Source organism: Octodon degus, unplaced genomic scaffold (genome assembly GCF_000260255.1).
Source record: "Octodon degus isolate 3935 unplaced genomic scaffold, OctDeg1.0 scaffold00136, whole genome shotgun sequence".
Taxonomy (NCBI): domain Eukaryota; kingdom Metazoa; phylum Chordata; class Mammalia; order Rodentia; family Octodontidae; genus Octodon; species Octodon degus.
Window position 1 is genome coordinate 2,709,924 of NW_004524712.1, and position 22,034 is coordinate 2,731,957.

At 51.6% G+C, this 22,034-nt stretch overlaps 2 protein-coding genes and 1 long non-coding RNA gene across 5 annotated transcripts in view; 2 read left to right on the plus strand and 1 right to left on the minus strand.

Annotated features, from left to right (window-relative positions):
• Dcps (decapping enzyme, scavenger) overlaps positions 1 to 12,376 on the plus strand; it is a 46,064-nt gene extending 33,688 nt beyond the window's left edge. Inside the window, exons 4-6 of the mRNA XM_004641404.3 lie at positions 5,026 to 5,139; positions 10,019 to 10,129; positions 11,972 to 12,376. Of these exons, the coding sequence (XP_004641461.1) occupies positions 5,026 to 5,139; positions 10,019 to 10,129; positions 11,972 to 12,238 (492 nt within the window). The 3' untranslated portion in view covers positions 12,239 to 12,376. The remainder of the gene's footprint in view (positions 1 to 5,025; positions 5,140 to 10,018; positions 10,130 to 11,971) is intronic.
• Positions 12,377 to 12,467: 91 nt separating this feature from the next.
• LOC111812677 lies at positions 12,468 to 21,422 on the minus strand. Of its 2 annotated transcripts, none has more exons than XR_002818113.1 (3): positions 21,333 to 21,422; positions 15,640 to 15,740; positions 12,468 to 14,901 (listed from the first exon to the last, which is right to left on the minus strand). It is a non-coding gene; the product is annotated as an uncharacterized LOC111812677 (long non-coding RNA). The 2 variants fall into 2 exon arrangements; XR_002818112.1 differs by having other exon boundaries at positions 12,468 to 14,301; positions 14,736 to 15,740.
• St3gal4 (ST3 beta-galactoside alpha-2,3-sialyltransferase 4) overlaps positions 21,395 to 22,034 on the plus strand; it is a 42,398-nt gene continuing 41,758 nt past the window's right edge. The window contains exon 1 of one of the 2 annotated variants that reach the window (XM_023701496.1): positions 21,395 to 21,711. In XM_023701496.1, the coding sequence (XP_023557264.1) occupies positions 21,709 to 21,711 (3 nt within the window). In that variant the 5' untranslated portion in view covers positions 21,395 to 21,708. The remainder of the gene's footprint in view (positions 21,712 to 22,034) is intronic. The other variant, XM_023701495.1, reaches the window with a different exon arrangement.

A 22,034-nucleotide genomic window follows, 5' to 3' on the forward strand; every position in this document is an offset into this window, starting at 1 on the left:
TACAGGGTCTCACTGCGCAGCTTGGATTTGTAGTGGTTCTCCCGTTTTCAGCCTCCCCAGCAGTGGGATTACAGGTATGCCTCACCATGCTAGGTCTCAGTGAGTGGCTGGCTCAGTGCACCTGGGGGCAGAGCTGGTGCAGCATGTGGTGCTGGGGATTGAACCCCAGTCTCTGGGCTTGCCTAAGCAGGCGCTTAGTCTGCTGAGCTATCTTGCTGGCCCTCATCTCCCGATTAACTTGAGCAGTATTCATGTGTTCCTTCTTGGGTGTTTTATTTTTTTTTAATCATTCATTCATTCATTCATTCATTCATTCATTTATTTGGTGCAGGGTCTCGCTATGCAGCTCAGACTTGCAGTGATCCTCCTGTCTCAGCCTCCCCAGCACTGGGATAACAGGCGTGCACCAGACAAGCTGTCTCCCTGGCCCCTCTTCTTGGGTATGTGTAGCAAGTACACAAGCACATAGTTTAACCAGCAAATCATACCGGACATGTACTTTGTTTCCAGGCCTGCTACACTGAGTAACAAAACCTTGCTGATGTCCTCACGGTTGAGCAAGGCCAGAGGCAGGGAGTGGGAGTCATTGCATGCTTTCAGCGAGCTGTGTGGAGTTTGGTGTGATAAGGGCACAGGATGAGGGTGCAGGAAGACCAGAGGAGACAGCTCAAGAGGGCAGGCCGGGGCCAGGATGTTATTCACAAGGTCACAAGCTCCCAAGCCCTGTAATTGATAGAGTGGGCTGGAGGAAAATTGAGAAAAGCAGGAAGCTCCATCCCCTGTCTTTTCAGTCTGGCCCTTCAGTGTGGAGCTGCCATGTACGTTTATGTTTTGAACATTGATCAGATCCAAGAGTGATGGCTACAGTCAGGGATGACCCCCTCGGTGGTCTTAAGCCCTTGAATAAGGTGCTCAGATTCATAGGACCAGCTGGGGCAGGAGGACTGCAGAGCAGCATGGCGCTGAAGTGAGGTAGAGACGGCTGGGAAGGACTCATCAGCAGGGTGGAGGTGAGCCGGAAGGCACTCAGACCTGGCTGATGCAAAGAGGGAGTGAAGGATGTGGGGGACACTGGCCAGCTTGACCAGATGGCGACATGACAGTGGAGTGGATTTGTGGGGAGACAACAAATCCAGCTTGGAATTTTTGAGCACACCAGCTGCCAGGACCTGTTCTAGGCATTTTACTTGTGTCACTTCATTTACACTTCACAGCAGCCCTTTTGGAGACTGGGACTCGAAGCCCTGTCCTGCCCCATTATCTATATTGTCAGCCAGTGATGCTCCTCAGATTTGAGGCACTTGTAACTTCTGAGGAAAAGATGCTGTGTAAGTGGGTGCAGTGGCAGACACCTGTAACCCTGGCTGCGCTGGAAGCTGAGGTAGGAGGATCACAACTTTGAGGCTAGACTGGGCAACTTCGTGAGACACCATCCCAAAATAAAATTAGAAAAAGAGCTTGGGGCTCTGTACGGTGGCACATGCCCATAATCCTAGCACTCAGGAGGCTGAGTTTGAGGCCATCCTGAACTACATAGCAAGACCCTATCTCATAAAGAAAAAAGGGGCTTGGGGCCTAGCCCAGTGTAGAGTGCTTGCCTGGTGTGCACAGTGCCCTGAGTTCAGTCCCCTGCCCCCATATGTAGTTGGGTGTCTAGAACTGAAGCCTTCCAGGCTATCTGGCCAAAGGCTGCCCCAGCAGGCCTTGGCAGGAGCCCAGGGTGGGATTCTCATTCTGCAAGGGCAGTGTGGTACTGTCTTCACCTTCAGAGTCCCGGGGCCTTGACTGGAAAATGTGACTGATGATTAGCTCTGGCTTCCGGGCGGGGGGACTACTGGGAGGCACCGTTGATCATGTACCTGCAGTTGTTCCTGGTGTAGAACAGGCTCCAAAACAGAACTGTCGTGCGTGTGCATGTGCATGTGCGTGTGGTTTTGCTTTGCTCTGGTTGTGTTTTTGTTTTTATTTGGGTACCAGGAATCACACTCAAACCTTGCACTTGCCGGGCAGGTGCTCCGCCACTGAGCTGCATCCCTGACCCATGAGCTATATCCCTGACCCAGACCTGCCATTACACAAACCCAGGTAGACCAAAGGAACGGGACCCCTGGGAGCTGTGGACAGGTGAGGCGTGGCTGGAGCCGAGTGGGGATGGGCAGAGGGCAAGGAAGGGTTGAGACTACCAGGGATGGTCCAGGAGGAAAAGAGGGTTTAGAGGGCATCGCCAGTGCCACCTCCTTCTGCAATCTCCAGCCAGATATGTTCTGAAAAGCGTCGCCTGGCGCAGTTATCAGGAGGGCTTCTCAAGTCCCCAGGGCTGGCTTTCAGGCAGTGAAACTTCATTACCTAAGTCGATGTGATTTGATTTGCGTGGGTTCAGTCCCCTCTTCCTCTCATTTCTGGATGTCTAGCCATGAGGCTCCCTGTAGGTGGAGGTTCCTGTCGGGCCCTGGGGCACTCTCTCCCCAGGGCCCCGAGCACAGGCTTAGGAGCCAGGCTCCCAGGGTTGGAATTACGTGAGCATTCTGTGTACCAGCAACATGAGGAAATAGCCAGGTTGTGATCCTAGTGTTCTGGAGGCTGAGGCAGGGGATTGCTTTAAGTTGGAGGCTAGCCTGGCAGAGTGAGTTTGATGCCGGCCTGAACTATAACAGCAAGACTCTGTCTCAAAAAATTAAAATTTAAAAAATAGCAAGCGTAGTGTTGCTATTGCTGCTCCAGTTCCTCTCTGTCCATCGCTTTGCCTCTGTCTTTGTCGCTTTCTTATCACTGGACATAACAACTGATGCCTACAACCTCCAAGGAGGAGAGATTTTAGTTTTGCTTGTGGTTTCAGCAGAGGCAGGGGGCAGAGAGGCAAGGTGCTTCACCCCGGCAGGCAGAAAGCAGAGAGCAGGGAGAAGCCCAGGACCAGAATTCACCTTCCCGGCCCCGGCCCCAGGGACCCCTCCTTCTGACCCAGCCGCCTCCTCGAGGGAGACTTTAGGGGAACATTCTAGATCTAAACCACAGCAGCCCCCAGCCTCGCTCTTCTCCAGCCGCCACCTTTGCTCTTGCCTGCGTTTTTTCTTGTAGTAGTTGGTCCTTCCAGTGTGGGGGTCGAACCCAGGGCTGTCTTCATTCACACTGAGCTGCAGCTCTATCCCTTTGGTTTTTGCAAGTTTATTTATTTACTTTTAGTCCACGTGTGTGGTACATAAGTTCACACTCCTCAAGTGGAGTTGGTGCATGTACATAACACATCTTTATTCCTTTTACCTTTTTCCCCCTTTCTCTCCCTTTATTTCTTGATTCCCTTCCCATTTGAGAAAGACCCAACCCTTTTTCTGTTTCTGTTTTGAGACAGGATCTGGCTACATTGCCCAGGTTGGACTTCAACTTGCTGTCCTTCCGCCTCAGCCTCTCGAGGGCTGGGGTTACGGGAAGCACCACCGCGGCCGGCGTGGCGCCTCACGGCTCAGTGCGGCTGCTGAGTCCTCACGTTGCGTGTAGAGTACTACCTCCATCCCGGACTTCGGTGCTTTTGTGCGCCTATCTGTTAGTCCTCCCCCGTAAGCCTGGAATGGAGAGTTTAACTATCAATTAGCCCCATTTATGAAGGATTTAGTTGCTTGCCCAGGTGCCAGCAGGCTGGTAGAGGAATTGGGAGAAGCTAAGTGTCACGGGGCTCGGAGCCCAGGCTCGCTGCTTTTTGGTGGGAGGGGGTGCCTGCCCCAGGAGTGCCCAGGCTGCCCACACTGAGGAGTCCTGCTCCCTCCCCTCTTCCTGGGAGACTTTAGGTCAACTGCCAACTGCTTTGTTTGCTTCTCCTTCTGCACCTTCCCAGAGAATTCTCTGGAGGGAGAGGAAATAGCTCTGGAAGAGTCACAGCCCACAGGCTCTGCATGACTCTGGCCATGGGTACCAGGTGTCCTCCAGGCTCCTCCCAGGAGTACTTAGCTTGGGAAGGCACCTCTTCCATGGTGAGTGACTGCATTTTGCTTGGCTTACGGTCTGTCGAGGGGGCCTGGAGATGCTCTGAAAGTTACAGCACATCATCTGCACCGAGGAAGCACAGCTATCCCCAGGCAAACATCCCCTGCTCCCTCCCGCCGGGCTCAGGCTAGGAAGTGTACACAGCTGGGCGGGCCCCTGCCCCTGGCCTCGGGACTGTTCGTACCAGCATGCCTTAGAGCAGGAAGAGGACCGTGGTGGCCTGGTTCTCTTGGTTCTCTGGCCTCTCTGTCATGGGCTCCCCTCCATTGGTGTTTGGAGGTCCTTCTCACTTGGAGGAGGAGGAGCCAGCAGGGTGGCCCCAGCTGTCTCCTATCTGGGTTTCCAGCAGGTTCTTTTGTGGATATAGGCTACTCATGCTGCATTGGGCTCACAGAGCTAGTTGGCGTAGAGCAGACCATGGATGCCCAGGCATAAACTCCACAGGCCTCACCCCCGTGCAGTCAGGCTTCTCAGAAAGGCCGCTCAGTCAGGCATGGTGGCGTACACCAGTCATCCCAGCACTAGGAAGGTTTTGAGTTCAAGACCAGCTTGGACTACAAAGTAAGGTCAAGGCCAGCCTGAACTGCATAGCGAGACTGTCTTAAAAAGTGAAAAAGAAAAAAGAAAGAAAGAAAGAAAACTAGAAAGTCTTCTCAGACTGTTTCTGTAGAGTGACACCCTCAGGATCCACCAGGGTTGGGGAAGTGTCTTCCAAAGACTGTCTTCCCGAGTCCTGGTTGGCACAAGAGCGCTGCTGTGTGGGGTCAGAGCAGATAACCTGTGTGTACACAGCAGAGTGTGTGTTGCCCAGGAAGCGCTACCGGACCAGTCTGGGCCGAGCTACAGAGACCCCTGGGACAACTGAGATGGCTAAAAGAGCCCCTTGTGATGCGAGAGGGAGAATTTCTTCTAGACCCTTGAGCCATGCTTGGGGAAAGCCAACCTGACTGGATTTGAGAGCTACAGTCTTTTTCCCTGTAGTCTTTTGTAAGCCAGATAGAACAGTGAGCTTACCTGGCCCATTTTGTGAACCATCTCTCTTCTTTCCAGTGGGTGTATAACATTCTTGACAAGAAAGCCGAAGCTGACCGGATTGTTTATGAGAACCCGGATCCTTCTGATGGCTTTGTTCTCATCCCTGACCTCAAGTGGAACCAACAGCAGGTAAAGATTGCGCCCTGGAGTGCTTTGGTCTCAGTCTAACTGCCCTAGGTTGCTGGCCCCCTCTGCCTGCCCTACTTTCGCACACTGACCTCTCTGAATAGAGTATAATTTCTCAGCATGGGGAGGCCTGAGCTCTCCATGGTGACAGACTGTGTACCTGTCCTACACAAGTGCTTTGATGTTCGTGGGTCAACTGAAAGCCCTCTCTTGTTCTGGGTAACCTCCCCCACCACCCTCCCCCTGCCCCATGGGCTACGTCGGTAACCAGCCCGGTGACATGGGCTGCCAGCTTTGCTTCCAGCAGCACTGGGAGCCCCAGGGGAGAGTGTTTGCATTCTCTCCATCGGCCTGGCCACCACCAGACACAGACAGGTCTATTTCTAAAGTGCTGATGGGCAGGAGCCAAGGCGACCAACACAAGGAGTCCCTGCACTACAGCCTCTCAGCTCCCTGTTTCCTGGCCTCCATGTGCCTGTCCCTGATGCCCTTCAGCTTGTCCCTACCTAGGCCACCTTTGGGGAGGGAATGGGACTGGCTCTGGAAGTGGTGGAGCTGAAAGCAGGCCCCAGAATTATAAGTGGAGTCCTGACCTCTTAGTGGCTCTGCGTACCCTGTCAGTCCCAGGCAGATCTTCGTTTTGTTTTTTTGGATTTTTGCCCAGTCTCTTGCTATGTAGTTCAGGGTGACCTTGAACTCAGGAGTGTAGTCTCCTGATGTGGGGGTTGCAGGCATTTGCTCCCACAGGCAGACCTTGACTCAAAGCCTGGTCCCAGGAGACAGCATCTGCCTCACTAGACTCATGACGACTGAAGAGTCAGAGCCAGTGATATAGCTCAGAGGCACAGCGCCTGCCTGGCAAGTGCAGGGTCTTGAGTTCACTGCTTGGCACAAAAAGAAAAATGGACCAAAGTGTTTATAACTCTAGAGGATACAGTTAAAGGGCTGGAGAGCCAATAAAGATGGAGGTGTGCATCTCCGTTCTAGAAGCTGCCAACGGAAATGTTTGGGATTCAGCTGCTGCTTTTTTTTTTTTTTTTTTCCCCCGCAGAACCGGGGATTGAACTCAGGCCCTTGCGCTTACCAGGGAGGCGCTTATTCCACTGAGCCATCTCTCCCGCCCCGCTCTTTGGGATTCAGGACGAGCCAGTATCTGTCTCACCTGCCAGTGGGGCTCCCCCTCTCCATGTCCTCTTTTAAGACAGGAAACAGCTGGGCATGGTAGTGCCTGCCCTGCTCCCAGTACTTGAGAAGCTGAGGCAAGACAACACAGTTCAGCTGGTTGTGGTGGTGCAGGCTTGTAATGCCAACACTTGGGAGGCTGAGGCAGAAAGATCGCCAGCCTGGGCTACGTAGCAAGATCCTATCTCAGAAAAGAAATAAAAGAGAGGAAAGGCTTTGGCAACAGCACTGAGCCGTCAGTCCTTGGGGTTTTGAAGGGGTTGGTCTAAATTGTCAGGCTGTGCTTCTAGATTTGCTTAACTCTTGCTTGACTTTTTGTGTGTATGGTACTGGGGATCGAACTCAGGACCTTGTGCTTGCCAGGCAGGCGCTTATGCTGTTGAGCTTTCCCCCTGGTCTGTTCTTTGTTTTTCTTTTCTTTTCTTTTTTTTTTTTTTTTTTTTTTTTTGCGGTACTGGGGATTGAACTTATGACCTTGAACTTGCCAGGCAAGCATTTATTCTACTGAGCTATCTACCCAGCCCTCCCTGGTCTGTTCTTGCTTGACTTTTTGTTTTAGCTTTACTTCATTACTTTTTATCTTGCTTGACTTTTAATGGAGCTGCATTTCAGTGCCTGCAGTCCTTGACTTGTAACAGCACTGACCTTGATTGTCCCCATTAGCAGTTAGCAGTGTACCCAGCCGGAAGCCAAGCCATGTCCTGGCTTCTGCTCCTGTTCCAGGGCCAAGGAAGGTTAGGGAGTGGGTGCTGCAGTGTTTCCTGTGGGGAGTCTTCCGGGCACCCTAAGTCTTCTCCCTGTTCTTTGCAAAGTTTATCTTTTTTTCCTGCCTTCTTTTTCTTCTCTTGCTGGTGATAAAACCCAAGTTGTCATGCATGCTGAGTTCGTACTATACCATTGAGCTAAAACTCCAGCTTGCTCGCTCGCTCGCTCGCTTACATTTTCCCCCCACAGGGGCTCACTATATGGCTCAGGCTGGCCAGCCTTGAACTCACTGTGTAGCCCAGGCTGGCCTCAGACTTGTGGCAGTCTTCCTGCCTTGACCTCCCGAGTTGTGATTATTGGCATGTGCCATGGGGCCCAGCCTAGAAGTACATTTTTATTCCAAGCTGATGGCCTTGTATTTATCCTTTTGTTCTTCTTTCTGTCCATTCTGCAAATTCAGATCAAGTACCTGATGTTGCTAGAGATTGTGGCTCCCTAGAGGTTATGACATCCCTTCCTCAGTTCTCTGAAGAGATCACCCACACGTTCATTTCAGTTCCTTGGGGTTGTGCCCATGTAAAAATGCATACAGCACAGTGAATGTGCAGGGAAAAGTTCCCTCCCTGCACCATTTCTCCGCGCACCCCCCCAAGCAGCGCTATTTCTATTTATTTATTTATTGCAGTACCAGGGATTGAACTCAGGGCCTTATGCTTGCCAGGCAAGCGCTTTTTTTTGTTTTTTTTTGAGAACCGGGAATTGAACTCAGGCCCTTGCGCTTGCCAGGCAAGTGCTTGTTCTACTGAGCCATCTCCCCAGCCCCCGGCAAGCGCTTATTCTGCTGAGCTATCTCCCTGGCCCAAGCAGTACTATTTCTTTGTCTCTCCTTCCAGGAGTAATCTTTGCATATATTGTATATAAACACATACACACATGTACATATAGACATGCGTGTATCACAATTCATATATTTTAAGTTCTTTGACCTAATGTTCTCAGACCGTGCTCCCTTCCTTTGAGTACTCCAGAGGTCAAACTGTGACCTCCAGGTGCTCCAGCTGTTCTGCTTGCCCTGCTGTGTAAGAGACCAATGGTGCCTATTTCCCCAGGGAACTCAGTGGGCTACTTTCTGGACGGCAGGTCTTAGACCCTCATCTGTTCCTTATTGAGCTTTTCTCAGATCGTTTCTATGGCTGGAAGGCTTTTTGGCTGCCTGCAGAAAAGCTTGGACTGTGTCTGATATGAAAGAATGGTTCCTTTGCCTCCGTCTCCCGGCCTGTGAGCTGACACCCAGCACGGGGCTCCATGCCTTGTTTCATGCTGAGGCATGGTGGGGCATACCTGTGATCCTGGCACTTAGGAAGGAGGCTAAGGCATGAGGATTGCTGTGAGTTCAAGGCCAGCCTAGGCTCCAAAATAAGTTCAAGGCCAGCTTGAGCAGTACAGCAAGACCCTGAGTCAAAAAGACAAAAACAAACACAAAGAAACAAAGAAACCCAGAAAAACTGAGGCTCTGGTGGGTGAACCTCACTCATGCTGGGAGCTTCTCTCTCTTTTTTTTTTTTTTTTGTGATACCAGGGATTGAACTCAGGACCTTGCCCTTGCCAGGCAAGTGCTTATTCTACTGAGCCCTAGCCCATGCTGGGAGCTTCTCATGAGGTTGCCTACAGCAATTTGGTCAGGGAGCTCAGATTCTTTCTTTTTTTTTTTTTTTTTCCTTTGGAACTGGGGATTAAACTCAGGACCTTGTCCTTGCCAGGCAGGCGCTTATGCTGCTGAGGTATAGCCCCAGCCCTAGGTAGAGCTCTGACAGGGAAGAATGTCCATGGCACAGAGACACCATAACACACATGGGCATCAGGGGGCATCTGGAAGACTTCACTCCTAGTTTTTAGGTTGAGCCTCGGAGATGTGGCTGGGGGGACTCATGGTCCCCAGATGCCAGCAAGTCAAGCTGCAGGGCTGGGCCATCCTGGCCTTCAGAGCCTGGGGCCCTGGAACCTTGGCTTGGTTGACAGAGTGTGATAATGAAGCAAAGCCAAGGTTGGGGTGAGCAGGGAGGATGTGGGGGTGTCCAGCAAGAGGAAGAGTTTATTTGCTCCCTGGCACAAGATCTTGTTGACTGGTTCTTTGCTCTGTTGTGACCTCCAGGTTTTCAGCCAGGCATGGTGTTCAGGAAGGCGGGCAGGAAGGACTGCGCACTGTTGTGCTGGTGTTTGGTGTTGAGCAGGCCCCAGCACTCCCTTCCCCTTCACATCCACCTGCACGAGCTTCAGACTCCAGATAGAGGGGGAGGGAGCCGCCTTCTTCCAGCTTTGTGCCTTCGCCTTCACTCTAGCTGTTCCCTCCCTGAATGTCCTCTTCTAAGCCCTGCCTCTCAGGACCTAGTCCCCTGCCTTGCTTCTGGGAGGCCTGCGTGGATCCCCCCAGCTAGCTAGAGCCTGTGATTCCCCTTCCCCCATGCCTTGACCACTTTAGGTCTAGGGTACAGCTCAGTGGTAGAGCACATGTGCAAGGTCCCAGCTCTGAGTCTCATCGCCTGAACAAAATAATTATGAGCTGATGCACTTTATGTGAGTAGTATAACTTATGTACGTGAAGGAGATTGTCAGCTCTTGGGGGGAGACACTTGGCTCTTTCTTGATCCTGAGACACACACACACACACACACACACACGGCTCTTTCTTGATCCACACACACGCGCGCGCGCACACACACACGTCCGCCCGCCTGGTGGGTTCTGGAGAAAAGCGGATACTCCCTCATGAAGTTCTTCAGCAGGACGATACACAGAAGCCCTGTTTTTAGATAGTCCCTCTCATCGTGGGTTCTGGGACACCGACAGTGTATGGGGCTCTGTCCCATGCTGGGAGCTCCTGGATTGGCTGTGGAGGCATTGTGGGCCTTGAGGTTAGGCGGTTCCAGGGCTGGCAGCCTATGGTGCTGCCCCCATGGAGCCTGGCATGACCCTGTTTTCTTCTCTGACTCTGCAGCTTGATGACCTGTACTTGATTGCCATCTGCCATCGCCGGGGAATTCGGTCGCTTCGGGACCTCACTCCAGAGCACCTGCCGCTGCTCAGGAACATCCTCCGGGAAGGGCAGGTGAGTGGCTCTCCAAACCACAGGGAAGCTAGAGGCTACACTCGGATTCTGCTGTGCTCCTTACCCTCCCCAGAGTGTCCTGGGAATGGCTGTGCCGGCCTCGAACCTTGATAAGGCTTGTTAGATTGAGTCACGGGCCCATGTCCACTGGTCCTGCTTGATCCTGCAGCCTGTTTTCAGCCATCTGTTCTAGCTGCCTGCCTTCCTCTGAAGGTCCCATCTGAGACGCCCCCACCCAGTGGGCCAGTGGTGGCAAACCTATGGCGTGCATGCTGCAGCAGACTGGTGGTGTCATTGAAAGCTCTAAAGGGTTCCCCACCACTGCTGTAGATGCATGTCATCAAGTCCTGGCCCCTTGTACCCCTATAGCTCTACCCCCGAGGATTGCCTGCCCTGCTCTTGACAGCCACCTGGCGCAGGATGGCTCTTGCACTGTGGGCGCCTAACTGAGACGTGTGTACACATGTGCCTCCTCATCTAGGTGGAGCCCAGGCAGAATCACCTGGCTTTTGGGATGCCCCCTGTCTGGGGCATCTGCTGGATGAAATTAAATTATAAGGGGCCCCCAAAAGAGCCCTGGGAATAGGGAAGACAACAGGAGAGTGATTAGAGTCTTGGATTGTGGTCCCAGCCTGACATTTTTGCTAATGGGCCTAGGGCAGGTCAGTTCACCTCTGTGGACTTCTGTGTTTCATTGGGATCCCTTCTGAGTCCACCATGTCTACTCTGAAACATGAACATGCGCTCCAGTCTTGTGCTGTGGGCCAATAGGCACAAGGATGACCCATCAGGAGAGAGCTCTGCCCCTTTCTGGCCCCAGCCTGCCAATGTCACCGTCTCTGCTACCTTCATCTCTTGGAAGCAACTTGTGTGGCGAAGTAGCCTCTGGGTCCTTGTGATGCTGTCTTCCTCTCAGCGACGCTGGGCCCATGTGTCTGTGCTTGGGTAGCTTCATGCAATCCCAGGATGCCCTCCGTGTGCACTGGCCCCGATCTCGCCCTGCGCAGTGATCCCAGGGTGAGCTCTGCGGGCAAATACAGCTCCAAGGTGCACTCAGAGCTCACTGCAGCCCTGTTCTTTTTAGCTTCACTTGTGGCCTCCTTAGGGATCAGATATCAGGGAGATCAGGGTCTCTGCTTAATGCTGAGATGCTCTGGGGGCTCCTGAAGAGCTCGTCCTGAGCAGGGTGGAGTGGACAAAGGAAAGTGGGGCCAAAGCAAATGTCTCCTTGTCTCTCAAGGAGGCCAGCTGAGGTCTGTTGGAAGCAGCCCTTCAGCACCCCCTCACTCAGCCCTCTTTTTTTTTTTTTTTTTTTTGTACCAAGCATTGACCTCAGGACCTTGCACTTGCCAGGCAGGCCCTTATGCCACCGAGCCTTGTCACCAGCCCCATCCTTTATCTTTGCCATGTTCCTAGCACACCTCCATCCCTACTATTTCTAAGCCTCATTCCAAGAGAAAGCCAGCCTTCTTCCCACCCACCTTGTGATTTACCAAGTACTCCTAAGTTGTCCAGAGAAAGGACTGTCCCCCAATCTCAGGAATCTGGGCTTGCCCATAGGCACTGGGAAGGACTAAGCTTCCCACAGGAAGCCGGTGTTTGATCCAGGCTGACAGAAGGAACCCCACGGAGGCCATCTCCCCTTCCCCTGGGGGAATGTTCCCACTTTGATGTTTCACACACGGTTGTTGATCTCTTCAAGGGAAGACAAGGGATCCAAAACAGTGGGTCTCTAACTGTCTTGGGCCAACCTGGGTTAGACGGAAGGTGACCAAGTGAAGGCATGGCACTAGCTTGCCAGCAGCATGATGACCCTTTTCTGCCACTGCCTGTCCTCACCAGGAAGCCATCCTACAGCGCTACCAGATGCCGGGAGACCGCCTCCGCGTATACCTGCACTACCTGCCGTCCTACTACCACCTGCATGTGCACTTCACTGCCCTGGGCTTCGAGGCCCCTGGCTCGGGTGTGGAGCGAGCCCACCTGCTGGCCGAGGTGATCGAGAACCTGGAGTGTGACCCTAGGCACTACCAACGGCGCACTCTCACCTTTGCCCTCAGGGCAGCTGACCCCCTGCTCAGGCTCCTGCAGGAGGCCCAGAGACCCTGAGTGTGTGTGGAGAGAAGGCACAGATGTACAGCCTTTGGGGAAGTAGGGGGCTCGGTTTTTATCTCCAACATAGTTTTTAAAAAATATATTTTGTACTGACTTGTTCCTCATATGTCAATAAAGTACTGGGCTCTTGGATGAGGACTGTACACCTGCTTGGGGAGGTGGGCAGAGCTGGTGGAGATCTGGGGAGGTAAGGAGGGTCTCAGGGTGCAGCCACCGGTGAGGAGTGACAGCCACTCCAGGGGGATGCTGAGGGCTCTGTCACGTGCCTGTGCTCTCCAGGTCTGTTGGTTTCCCACCTGAGTTTGTGCTGCCCTGTTTGCACCCCTGCTCCACATTCCTTCCCACCCCAGCTTTCGGGAAGTGCCCCCAAAACCAAATGTGAGGCCTTTGTGGAAGTGGCCCACAGAGGTTTTAGATGACACTTCTTCCGTCTCCCAGGAAGAGGCCACACCCTGTGTGTGCATCAATTCCTAATAAATTCTTTGAGGAGGATGGGGATTGATATGTGGAAGTGGGAGATTTTGAAAGACTCAGATGATGCAAGGCGCAGATGCCTGCCTTTGCCTCTTGTTTAGTCAGCTTGGCCTTGACGTCATTATCTAGGCAGGAAGGGCAACCACACATGGAGCAGCCAGAAGATAAATGCAAAACAGCGTTATCAGCAAGGGCAAGGGAAACAGTTTCCAGTTGAGCACAGCAGCTCTGAGGGTGTTGGGGCTCAGAGGTGGTCAGCTCCATGTCTCGAGGCCAGAAGGCACCCGGAGCCCAGTGACCAGAAGTGGCGCTGATGGGCATGTCTGGGAAGGGCGTCCCCCAAGGGTTTTTGCTCCAGCACACAGCACAGTGGTGGCATCACCCTGGCAGACAGGGCCAGCATTTGCTGCTTTGTCAGGGAAGGGATGAGGAAAACGTGCCCAACTTAGGGAGCTGTCTCGGAGGAGACCCCACATCGGCTCTGAAGTGACAGCCTAAGGGAAGTGGGAGGCCACCGGTGGGGTGGCTGTCACTGCGTGTGCTGCCGCTAGAACCAGGATGGCTGGACTCGGAGCCCAAGTCCCTTGCTTACGGTTGAGGCCCTCGGATGGTGGCCCTGCTGTGGCACCTGCTGTAGCCCCACACTGCCTACTGTGGAAAGCCACAGTTGAGCCGGTGGCCCTGGAAAGAGCAAAGCAGTGGTGCAGATGGTCAGAAAGCCCCTGCGACCTGCTGTAGCCCTCAGCAAGTGCAAGTGAGGCAGGACGAGGCGACAGGTCCTTAAGTCCAGCCTTCCTGCAGCTTTTCAGTAGTCCCAGGATTTAGGTCACGAGAGCTGCAGTAAGGGCATCGTCTCAGGAGGTGATCATGGCAGGTGGGTCTCTCCGGGATGCAGTTGGCCAGATCTACTTATTCATGGCTCGCTGGACCACAAGGAAAACCTGTGGGCCGCGCAGACCACTGTGGGTGCTGGGGCAGGAGGCTGACCTGAGGTCTTCTCCAGGGCTTTTTCCAGCTGGCAGGCTGCTCGCTCGGTCTCGGTGGTTCCCCTTCTGTGCACCAAGGGAGGGAAATGATGTTTCCCCTCAGATGGTCTCAAGAAGCTCCAGCTCCTTTTTCAAGCAGTCTAAAGGCGCTGAGTGCAACCTCCCTGTGGAACATACTTAGGGAGATGCTACCCCATCTCCTGTCCCCACCCCACCCCACCCCCAGCTGTGCCACCTGCTAGCCCAGGCCAGTGGCTTGGGTTGACCCGTGCACTCATGCCATCTCACAAGGCTGGTCTTTGGAGGGAGCCCAGCAGGAAGTGATAGCGGGGAGCACTGGGACAGACCAGGTTAGGGGGATAGCAGCAAGGGCAGGGGTCTGGCTGAAGAAGCAGGGAGAGCCTTCCCAGGGCCCAGTTCCAGGCAGACAAGACTGTTAATGGATGACTGCCCAGCTCCCCCACTGCCTCGCCAATTCTGTCTTCCTTTTGGCTCATTCTGTGAAGAAGGCCCTCTGGAGTCGTGTCCTCTCCACTCTACTCCCCAGCCTCATTTGTATTCCTGACAGTGTGAAAGGGTCTCCTCTCGGGCCTCAGACTCTGTTTGTCTGTAGAGTTGGAAGAGCAGGACTCTGTGTGAGGGCTCGCATCAGAGCAAGCCAGCTTCTGCCTCTGCCATCTGCAGAAGCACGGCCGCCGTGCATCCTCCCCAGGTTAGAATGTGCACCCCCGGCACCCAGCTCGTCCCACCCCAATGCTTCATCCCACTGGGAATCCCACCAGGCGGTGCCACAGGGTTGCCACTGTGCCAAGTACAGTGCTGTCCAGGCTCCAGTAGCCCACTTCTGTGTCTTATGGGGTGGCCCTGTCTCCAGCATTTGTCCAAGCACACATCTGATTCCTACATGTAAGTCTGTCTGCCTTCCCTGTGGGGGACCACCTGGGGCACTCCTTGAAGGAGGGGCAGTTGTCTCCATTTTGGCTGAACCTGAATGTATTTCCATATGTCGTCATGTACGAGGTGGCTAAGACTTCCTTATCCCTTTAATTGGCTTTAACCAGTGCATATTGGTTCAGCTGGGGAGCTGATGCTAGTCTGGGTAGACAGTATCTCCTCAGAATCGCCACTGTTTTCTTCTGTGAGCCCAGACAGGTGGGGTGAAGAGCCGATACTCCATGCTGTCAGCTGGAGTGGGGCCTGGAGATAGGAGAGGCTGTGACTTCCTGGGGCTTGAAAGACTGCACCTCAGAGCTGAAGGGCCAGCCCCAAAACGTTAGGCGCTACCTCAGTTGTGCTATGCAGGTTACTCCCTCTGCACGGCCCTCTCTCTGCATCTCGCAGAGGTGGCTTCGGGCCTTCCACCCAGCCCAGCTCGCAGCCCTCACCTACTGCCTGCCAGTCTCACAGTCCCTCATCCTCAAGCCACTGCTTTCTTCAGAATTAATAAAGCCCAGGCTTGGCCAAGGGCGGAGGCCTTCGTTCCTGATAGCCATCATGGTGCCTGGACTTTGGACCCCCTGGCTCCCCATAACTACAGATGTGCCTCAGGGTCTTGATTTTCACCACGGGTTGCACTGGGAAGTGGTAGGTTGGCATTAACTCGCTAGAATTCCAGTAACTTCATGGCATTACAAATACAAGCTTCTTGGGCCCAACGGGGACCCGGCAGGGCTCTCCACACTCCCTGCTCTCCCGAGAGGGCTACGAGGGCAGGTGGTTGTTTTATTTTTCTCTCGCCAGCACCTGGGATGCTATCTGCCGACAAATGAAGGTGATAATACTTCGCATCATTTCATAGGACCTTCACCCTCACAACATTTTATAGATAAACAGCTCAGGACGCCTCGTCCAGCCTGTTGATGGATGTCAGCCCCAGAAAGCATAAACTTCTCAGCCTCTGCTGGCCATTTATCCAGGGCAGGGGTAATGGCTCACCTGTGATAATGTGGTCAGTAAACAGTGCACGTGGGCGTGGAGTTGGGCTCTGAATCCAGGCCTTTAGGTTCAAGAGTGACAGCCACCCCAAGTGTCCCCTGCTGCAGGGTACAAGCACACACACGCAGGGCCCCTTTTCTGTGCAGATGGCAGGTGTCAACCTTCCCAGTGAGCCCCAGGAGCTCGACAAGTGACCTCTAACCCCTAACACCTGCCATGGCCGGAGTTGGGGGCATGCCTGCTCTTGCTTGGCTTTTATGCGTTGGCCCCAAACTTGCCTAATCAAGCAAGTGTGCTTTTTTTTTTTTTTCCTTCTTACATATTTAGTACAGGATATACAAGGTCTCACTATGTAGATCAGACTCATATTAATTTTGTTTTCAGCCTCCAAAGTGCTGGGATTAGAGGCCTGCACCACCACACCCAGTCTCAATCACCTTCTCGGTGCCCTGGGGACAGGGCCAGCATGGCATGCAGGTGTCCTTTTCTTTTCCTGAGACAGGGTCTCACTGTATAGCCTAGACTGGCCTTAAACTTGCAGTAATCCACCTGCCTCAGCCTGCTGAGTGCTGGAATTACAGATGTGCACCACCATCTCCAGCTAGGTGTATTCTTTATGAACACAAAATTGAGAGAAAACACAAAATCTGCCTCTCATGTCCCTGTTGGATAAAAGATTCTCAAGTTGAACAAAGTCAGAACAATTCCAAACAGGCCTGTTGGCACATGTCTACAGTCGGGAGGCTGAGGCGGGATTGCCATGGGTTCAAGGCCAGCCTGGACTACACAGTGAGACTTTGTCTCTAAGTAAATACATACATACATACATACATACATACATACATACATATTACAAAATAGTGTCTTATAAGAATGGCTATTGTCAAAAAGTCAACCAATAACATGCTGGAGGGGCTGTGGCAAGAGAGGAACCCTGCTCTGCTGTTGGTAGGAGTGTAGACTGGTGCAACCACTATGGAAATCAGTGTGGAGACTCCTCAGAAAACTAGCACTGGAGGTCCCATTCATCCCAGCTATTCCCCTTCTGGGTGTCTTCCCAGAAGAATTAAAAACATCATACTGCATTGATACGGGTGCACCCATGTTTATAGCAGCACAATTTATAATATCTAAATCTTGGAAACAACCCAGATTCTCATCAACTGAGGAATGGATAAAAAGATGTCTTTTTTTATACGCAACCACAAACAAAGATAAACTGGAAACTTCGATAGGTAAATGGATGCAACCTCAGACCATACTCGTAAGTGAAATAAACCAGATGCACATGTGCAAACATTGTCCCCCTAGTGTGTGAAGCTGAAAGAATAAATAAGATCCAAAATGTACAACAGAAAGAGCCAGCCAAGTAGCTCAGCAGATAAAAGCGCCTGCAAGCAGGCGCAGGGGCTGGGGGTTCAATCCCTGAGCTCTGCAGTGGCGGCCCCACCCCTGAGGTGCACTGCGATGGCGATTGAGATTGGGTGTGGTGGCATGTGCCTGTTATCCCAGCACTTGGGAGGCAAAAACAGGAGAATCACTAGGAATCTGGTCTAGTAGTGAGACCCTGAACACCCAGTAGACCCTTCTCTAAAATACACACAAAAAATAAATGTGCAAGATACTATAAAATGGGAAGAAATTGTTCAAAACGAAAAAAATTGAGATGGCAAAAGAAGGAAACAAGGGGAAAACTATATATGTATGTTAAGGTAGTTCTACTACTAATTTAGTTCATTGAAAATAAAGGTTTGGGGGCTGGTGAGATGGCTCAGTGGTCTAAAGCACCTACTTGGAACAAGCTTGGCAAAGCACAGGGACCGCGGTTCAATCCCCCAGCACCACATGCCAGCCAGTTCCACCCCCTGGTGGGCTGAGCTGGCCACACACACACACACACACACACACACACATACACACAAATCATAAATAAATGTTTAAAAAAAAAAAAAAGAAAAGAAAGGTTTGGGGCCGGGGAGATGACTCAGTGGAATAAGCGCTTCCTTGGCAAGCACCAGGGCTTGAGTTCAATCCCTGATTCTGCCAAAAAAAATAAATAAATAAATAAAGGTTTGTCCTAGCACTGTTTGGGCAATTAAATGCCTATGTCTTGTATTGTGAGAAACTAATTGAAAGATAATAATATGCAGTGTATTAACCATTGTTACCCTATTATCTTGTTTTAAAGTTTTTGTTGTTTAAAAAAGGTAGTATTTGAAAATGTCTTGTAACATGCCTAAGAACATTTAAATCTACTTTTCCCTCCACTCCCAAATTTGGCTCCAGGACACTGCACCCCAGGCTAACCGCGCACATGCCGAGTCCCGTGTGGTATGGTCAGTCCACATAAGCTGTGCACATGCTCTTACACACTTTAAATCACCTGCACATTACCTGTAATGTCTAATGCTTGGGCTTTATGCACACAGTACATCATGGGGTCCATGTGGGAGGTAAGCCTGTAGTTTTTCAGCTAGTTAATTGGCAAATAAAAATTGTGTACCTAGGGCCAGGGAGGTGGCTCAGTGAAATAAGCGCTTCCCTGTCAAGCGTAAGGGCCTGAGTTCAATCCCCGGTTCCACCAAAAAAAAAAAAAAAAAAAAAAAAATTGTGTACCTGCTGTGCTGTGTTGCGTAGGGAATGACATCATGAAAAAGATGACATGTGCAGCACGGATACAAGTGCCAGGCGAGTGCTGCGCCTCAGGGCCGCCACCCGGCCTTTCCTCCTGGGTTTGTGGAACCCACGCGGCTGCAAAGTCCAGCTTTTCCATTTTGTTTGCTATCTCTTCCTCCAGAAAGGATCTTTTTTATTCCAAACATTATAGAATATTAAAATGTCTTTTCTTTTAGTATATATGCTGCGGAAGCAAGCACAAGATACTTTTATAAAATGATAATTACAGTTGTTTTAAGTATGTTCCCTAAATAAATGTCGGCAACCCTAGATTTGCTTTATCATCATTCATGAGATTATAGTCGGGCATCTGTGTGGACTTGAAGTTACCAAGTAAACACTGGTGGTGGGGAATGAATGGGTTTTAAATATGTCAGTTTCAATTCAATCCAATAAACAAGTTTGGGGTATCTACCCAGGTTGTTTCTTTCCTTTTGCCTTCTTTGCAAGAACCTAAACTTAGACAGGGCACATATAGAACTTAAAATTTCATAAGAACACCAAGTAGTGATGAAAGAATGCCTACCTAGAGGCAGTGACGCCATCCACCATAGCTTATACTAAGGATTCTTAAAAGTATAAGTTTTAGAACTATTTTAGCAAATATTGTCTGTGTATCTATGGTGTAAAAACCTGATGTTTTGACATATGTGTACACTAGAATTGCCAAGTCAAACTAGCTAACATGTATTTCCTCGTATTACAAGGCATTTATGATGAGAACGCTTAGAATTTTGGCCAGCAATTTTTCAACTCTACGTTGTTATTAACTAGGGTCACAGCGTTGCACAATACAGCTCCTAACTGAAAGTTTGTATCTTTCAGTCATCTGTCCGCTCTACCCCCGCCAGTCCCCACCAACCACCTTTGTACTCTTTCTGTTTGACTTTTTAAATTCCACATAAAAGTGAGAGCATATGCTGTCTTTTCATGCTTTTGGCCAAATCCTGATAATATTTAGCCAAATAGCAAGCACACGCAAAGGCCCACAGTCGGGGACACTGTGGGTCAGTGTGGCTGGCTTTCAGAGCTAAGCTTGTGGCATAAGATATGCGTGGGAGTCAGAGTACCAGGCAGTTTTTCAGAGCCAAGATGAGAGGATGGGTTGGGCTGAAACTCAGTGGTTGGGTGTCCACCTGGCAGACATAAGGCCCCTGGTTGGATCCCCAGCATGGGGCTAGGGAGCAGAGGAGACAGTCAACCAAGGCTAACAGGCAACTCCTCAGGGTGTGCTCCTGCCCCCTGCTGATACGCAGCATGGACTCATAACCAAGTATGATCTCTGGTCAGTTACATAAAATAGGAGTCTTAATAGTGCCTCGCCCAGAGAGGTTTGTGAGCATTAGTAGGATTTTGTGAGACAGGGTGCTCAGTACATATTAGCAACTCAGGAAATAGTAGCACCTTTTTCTGCTGAGTAAGACCAAAATGGACGTGATCAGAAATAATTTTGATTAGATACATGCTATAGCCTGAATTTGTATGCCCCTAAAATTTATGTTAACATCCTAACCCAAAGTGATGGTATTTCTCCTTGGGAGGAAACAGGAAGTGACAGGCAAGGCTACAAGAAAATTTCATGAGAGCAGAATCCTCATGGTGGGATTAGTGTCTTACAAAAAAGCCCCTTCGACCTCTGGTCCCTTCTATTATATGAGGTGGCCATAAGAAGCAGGCACTAGGCCAGATCTCCTGGTACCGGCAGCTTGGACTTCAGCATCCACAATGGTCAGATGCGACTCTGATGTTTAAAAGCCATGTGGTTTACGGCAGTTCAGGTGGACTAAAATCATACTGCATGTGAGTGAAGAAACGCGTAAGCATCTGTACTGCAGGGGAGGCATCGCAGCTCAGAGTGCAAGGGAAAAAGCAGGCCATAAACCCTGTGCCTAATTCACTGTGGCCCTAAACAGAGGTGGGAGCTGCTTGCAGTGATTTCTTGAGATCCTTCCAACCTGAAGGTTCCTGGAATGTTTTAGACTTGGCCTACAGGCAGGTTTCAAACACAGCAACGGTGATGTTTCCCGCCATTGAGAACCCTGGGAACAGCTCAGCTCCATGGTCCAGCCATCGAAATCTGATAAAAATAGGAGCTGAAACACCACCCTGGAGTTGCTATTTTTAAAAGCGTCTGAGATGCTGGATTGGATTGATTTCTTCCTCAAGCGGCATCTTGCTGCTCCCTCCTCCTGGTGGGCAGGATGTTAACGTGGCACATCTGAGGGACCGGAGCCAGGAGCCTGGGAGGCAACATTTGTCAAGTGGTTCCAAGGTTGCTGCCCACACCCACTGCCTGCCAGGGAGGAGCTGCAGGCCAAGGACTCCAAGGTCTAGATGCACCTGCCCAACACACCCCTCTAGTCAACTCCCTCTGCTCCCCAGGCATTTGCCCCAGCAGAGAGGTGTCCTGCAGTGTCCACCGCAGAAGAGGTAAAACGCAAGCAGGGGAAATAGGAATGGAGGTGGCATTGCTTGACTAGGATTCAAAGCTATTGTTCCTTAGGTTGTCCGGGCCAGCCCTCGCCACAGCTAGCCTCAGAGAGGAAGAATCCACAGAAACCAAAGCTCCGCTTGCCCTACCGTGTGCCTCTTGGTAAGCAGCTTATAGTATCTTGTGGATGGGCCAGAGGGGTACGGTGGCATTGGGCGGGGCTCCAGAAACCAGTGCCTGGGATAAGAACACCAAAATCCCTCTCTTGATCCACAGATGGTAGGGCTTCTAGGCAGCCAGCTAAACTGCTGTGCCCTTAGGAACTGAAGGGAAAGGTCATCAGTAAGCACCTTGTGGCCTGAGGGGAGGTCGGAATTAGCCACTTCGCTCCTGGGTAGCTAGGAACCAGGCCTGTAATGAAGTGAGGAGGGGAGAACCTGAATGCAGTTTATAGGTTCAGCTGTACACACACAGTGACTAAGTCTGCCATGGGCAAGTTAAGAGGAAGAAAGAAGATCCCTGTCTCCCAGAAAGAAAATGGCCCAAAGAGAAAATCCTGCAGTAGCCTAGCCACTGTTTTCTATACCTAGTTCCTGGTACTTCCAACCTCCACATAGTATTCAGTAAACATCTGTTGACTGAATGACAGAGTCAAAGGCACCACTCAAAAATCAAGGCAGGCTCTGGTGTGTGCTGCAAGGTGTGATTTAGGGCGGATCACAGTCACCTGTGGGAGCAGTCGGAGGCCGACTGGTTACTTTGTTCTCGCAGAGCTTGCTGGGGTAGGGGTTCTCAGCCGCAGAGCCCTCCGCTTCAGCTGAAGGGGAATCTGAGCAGCCACTTCTCAGGAAACCCTTGGACTCGCTGTCAGCTGTCAGCTACTCGTATCTTGTACTTAGTCACATCCTGTCCTGGCTCATTCTTCAAGGGAGCGCAGAGCAAGCCTTCCCTCTGCAGCTGGAATGGTAAGGTTCCTGGGGGCGGCAGGGTCTGACCCGTGCCTGGAGCCCCTTGTGCCTCAGTCCCTGGGGCTTGCACCATGAGCCCTTAGTAAACGCTGTGCGGCTTGTGAAAGAGATGTCAAAGCCGGCCCGCGAGGTCATTTCTGCGCCCTTCTGCTTGGCCAAGTCACGTCCAGCTTACTCGAAGAATGCCTTTGCCTAGGTCAACGGTGGACAGGGCTTCCCTGGAGGCCGTGTGCCAGGTGTCCTTTCTAAGAACAGAAACCAAGGCCAAAGTGCTAGCAAGCGACTTGAGCAGAGGGTGCCGTTTAGGGGTAGCAGGTCCA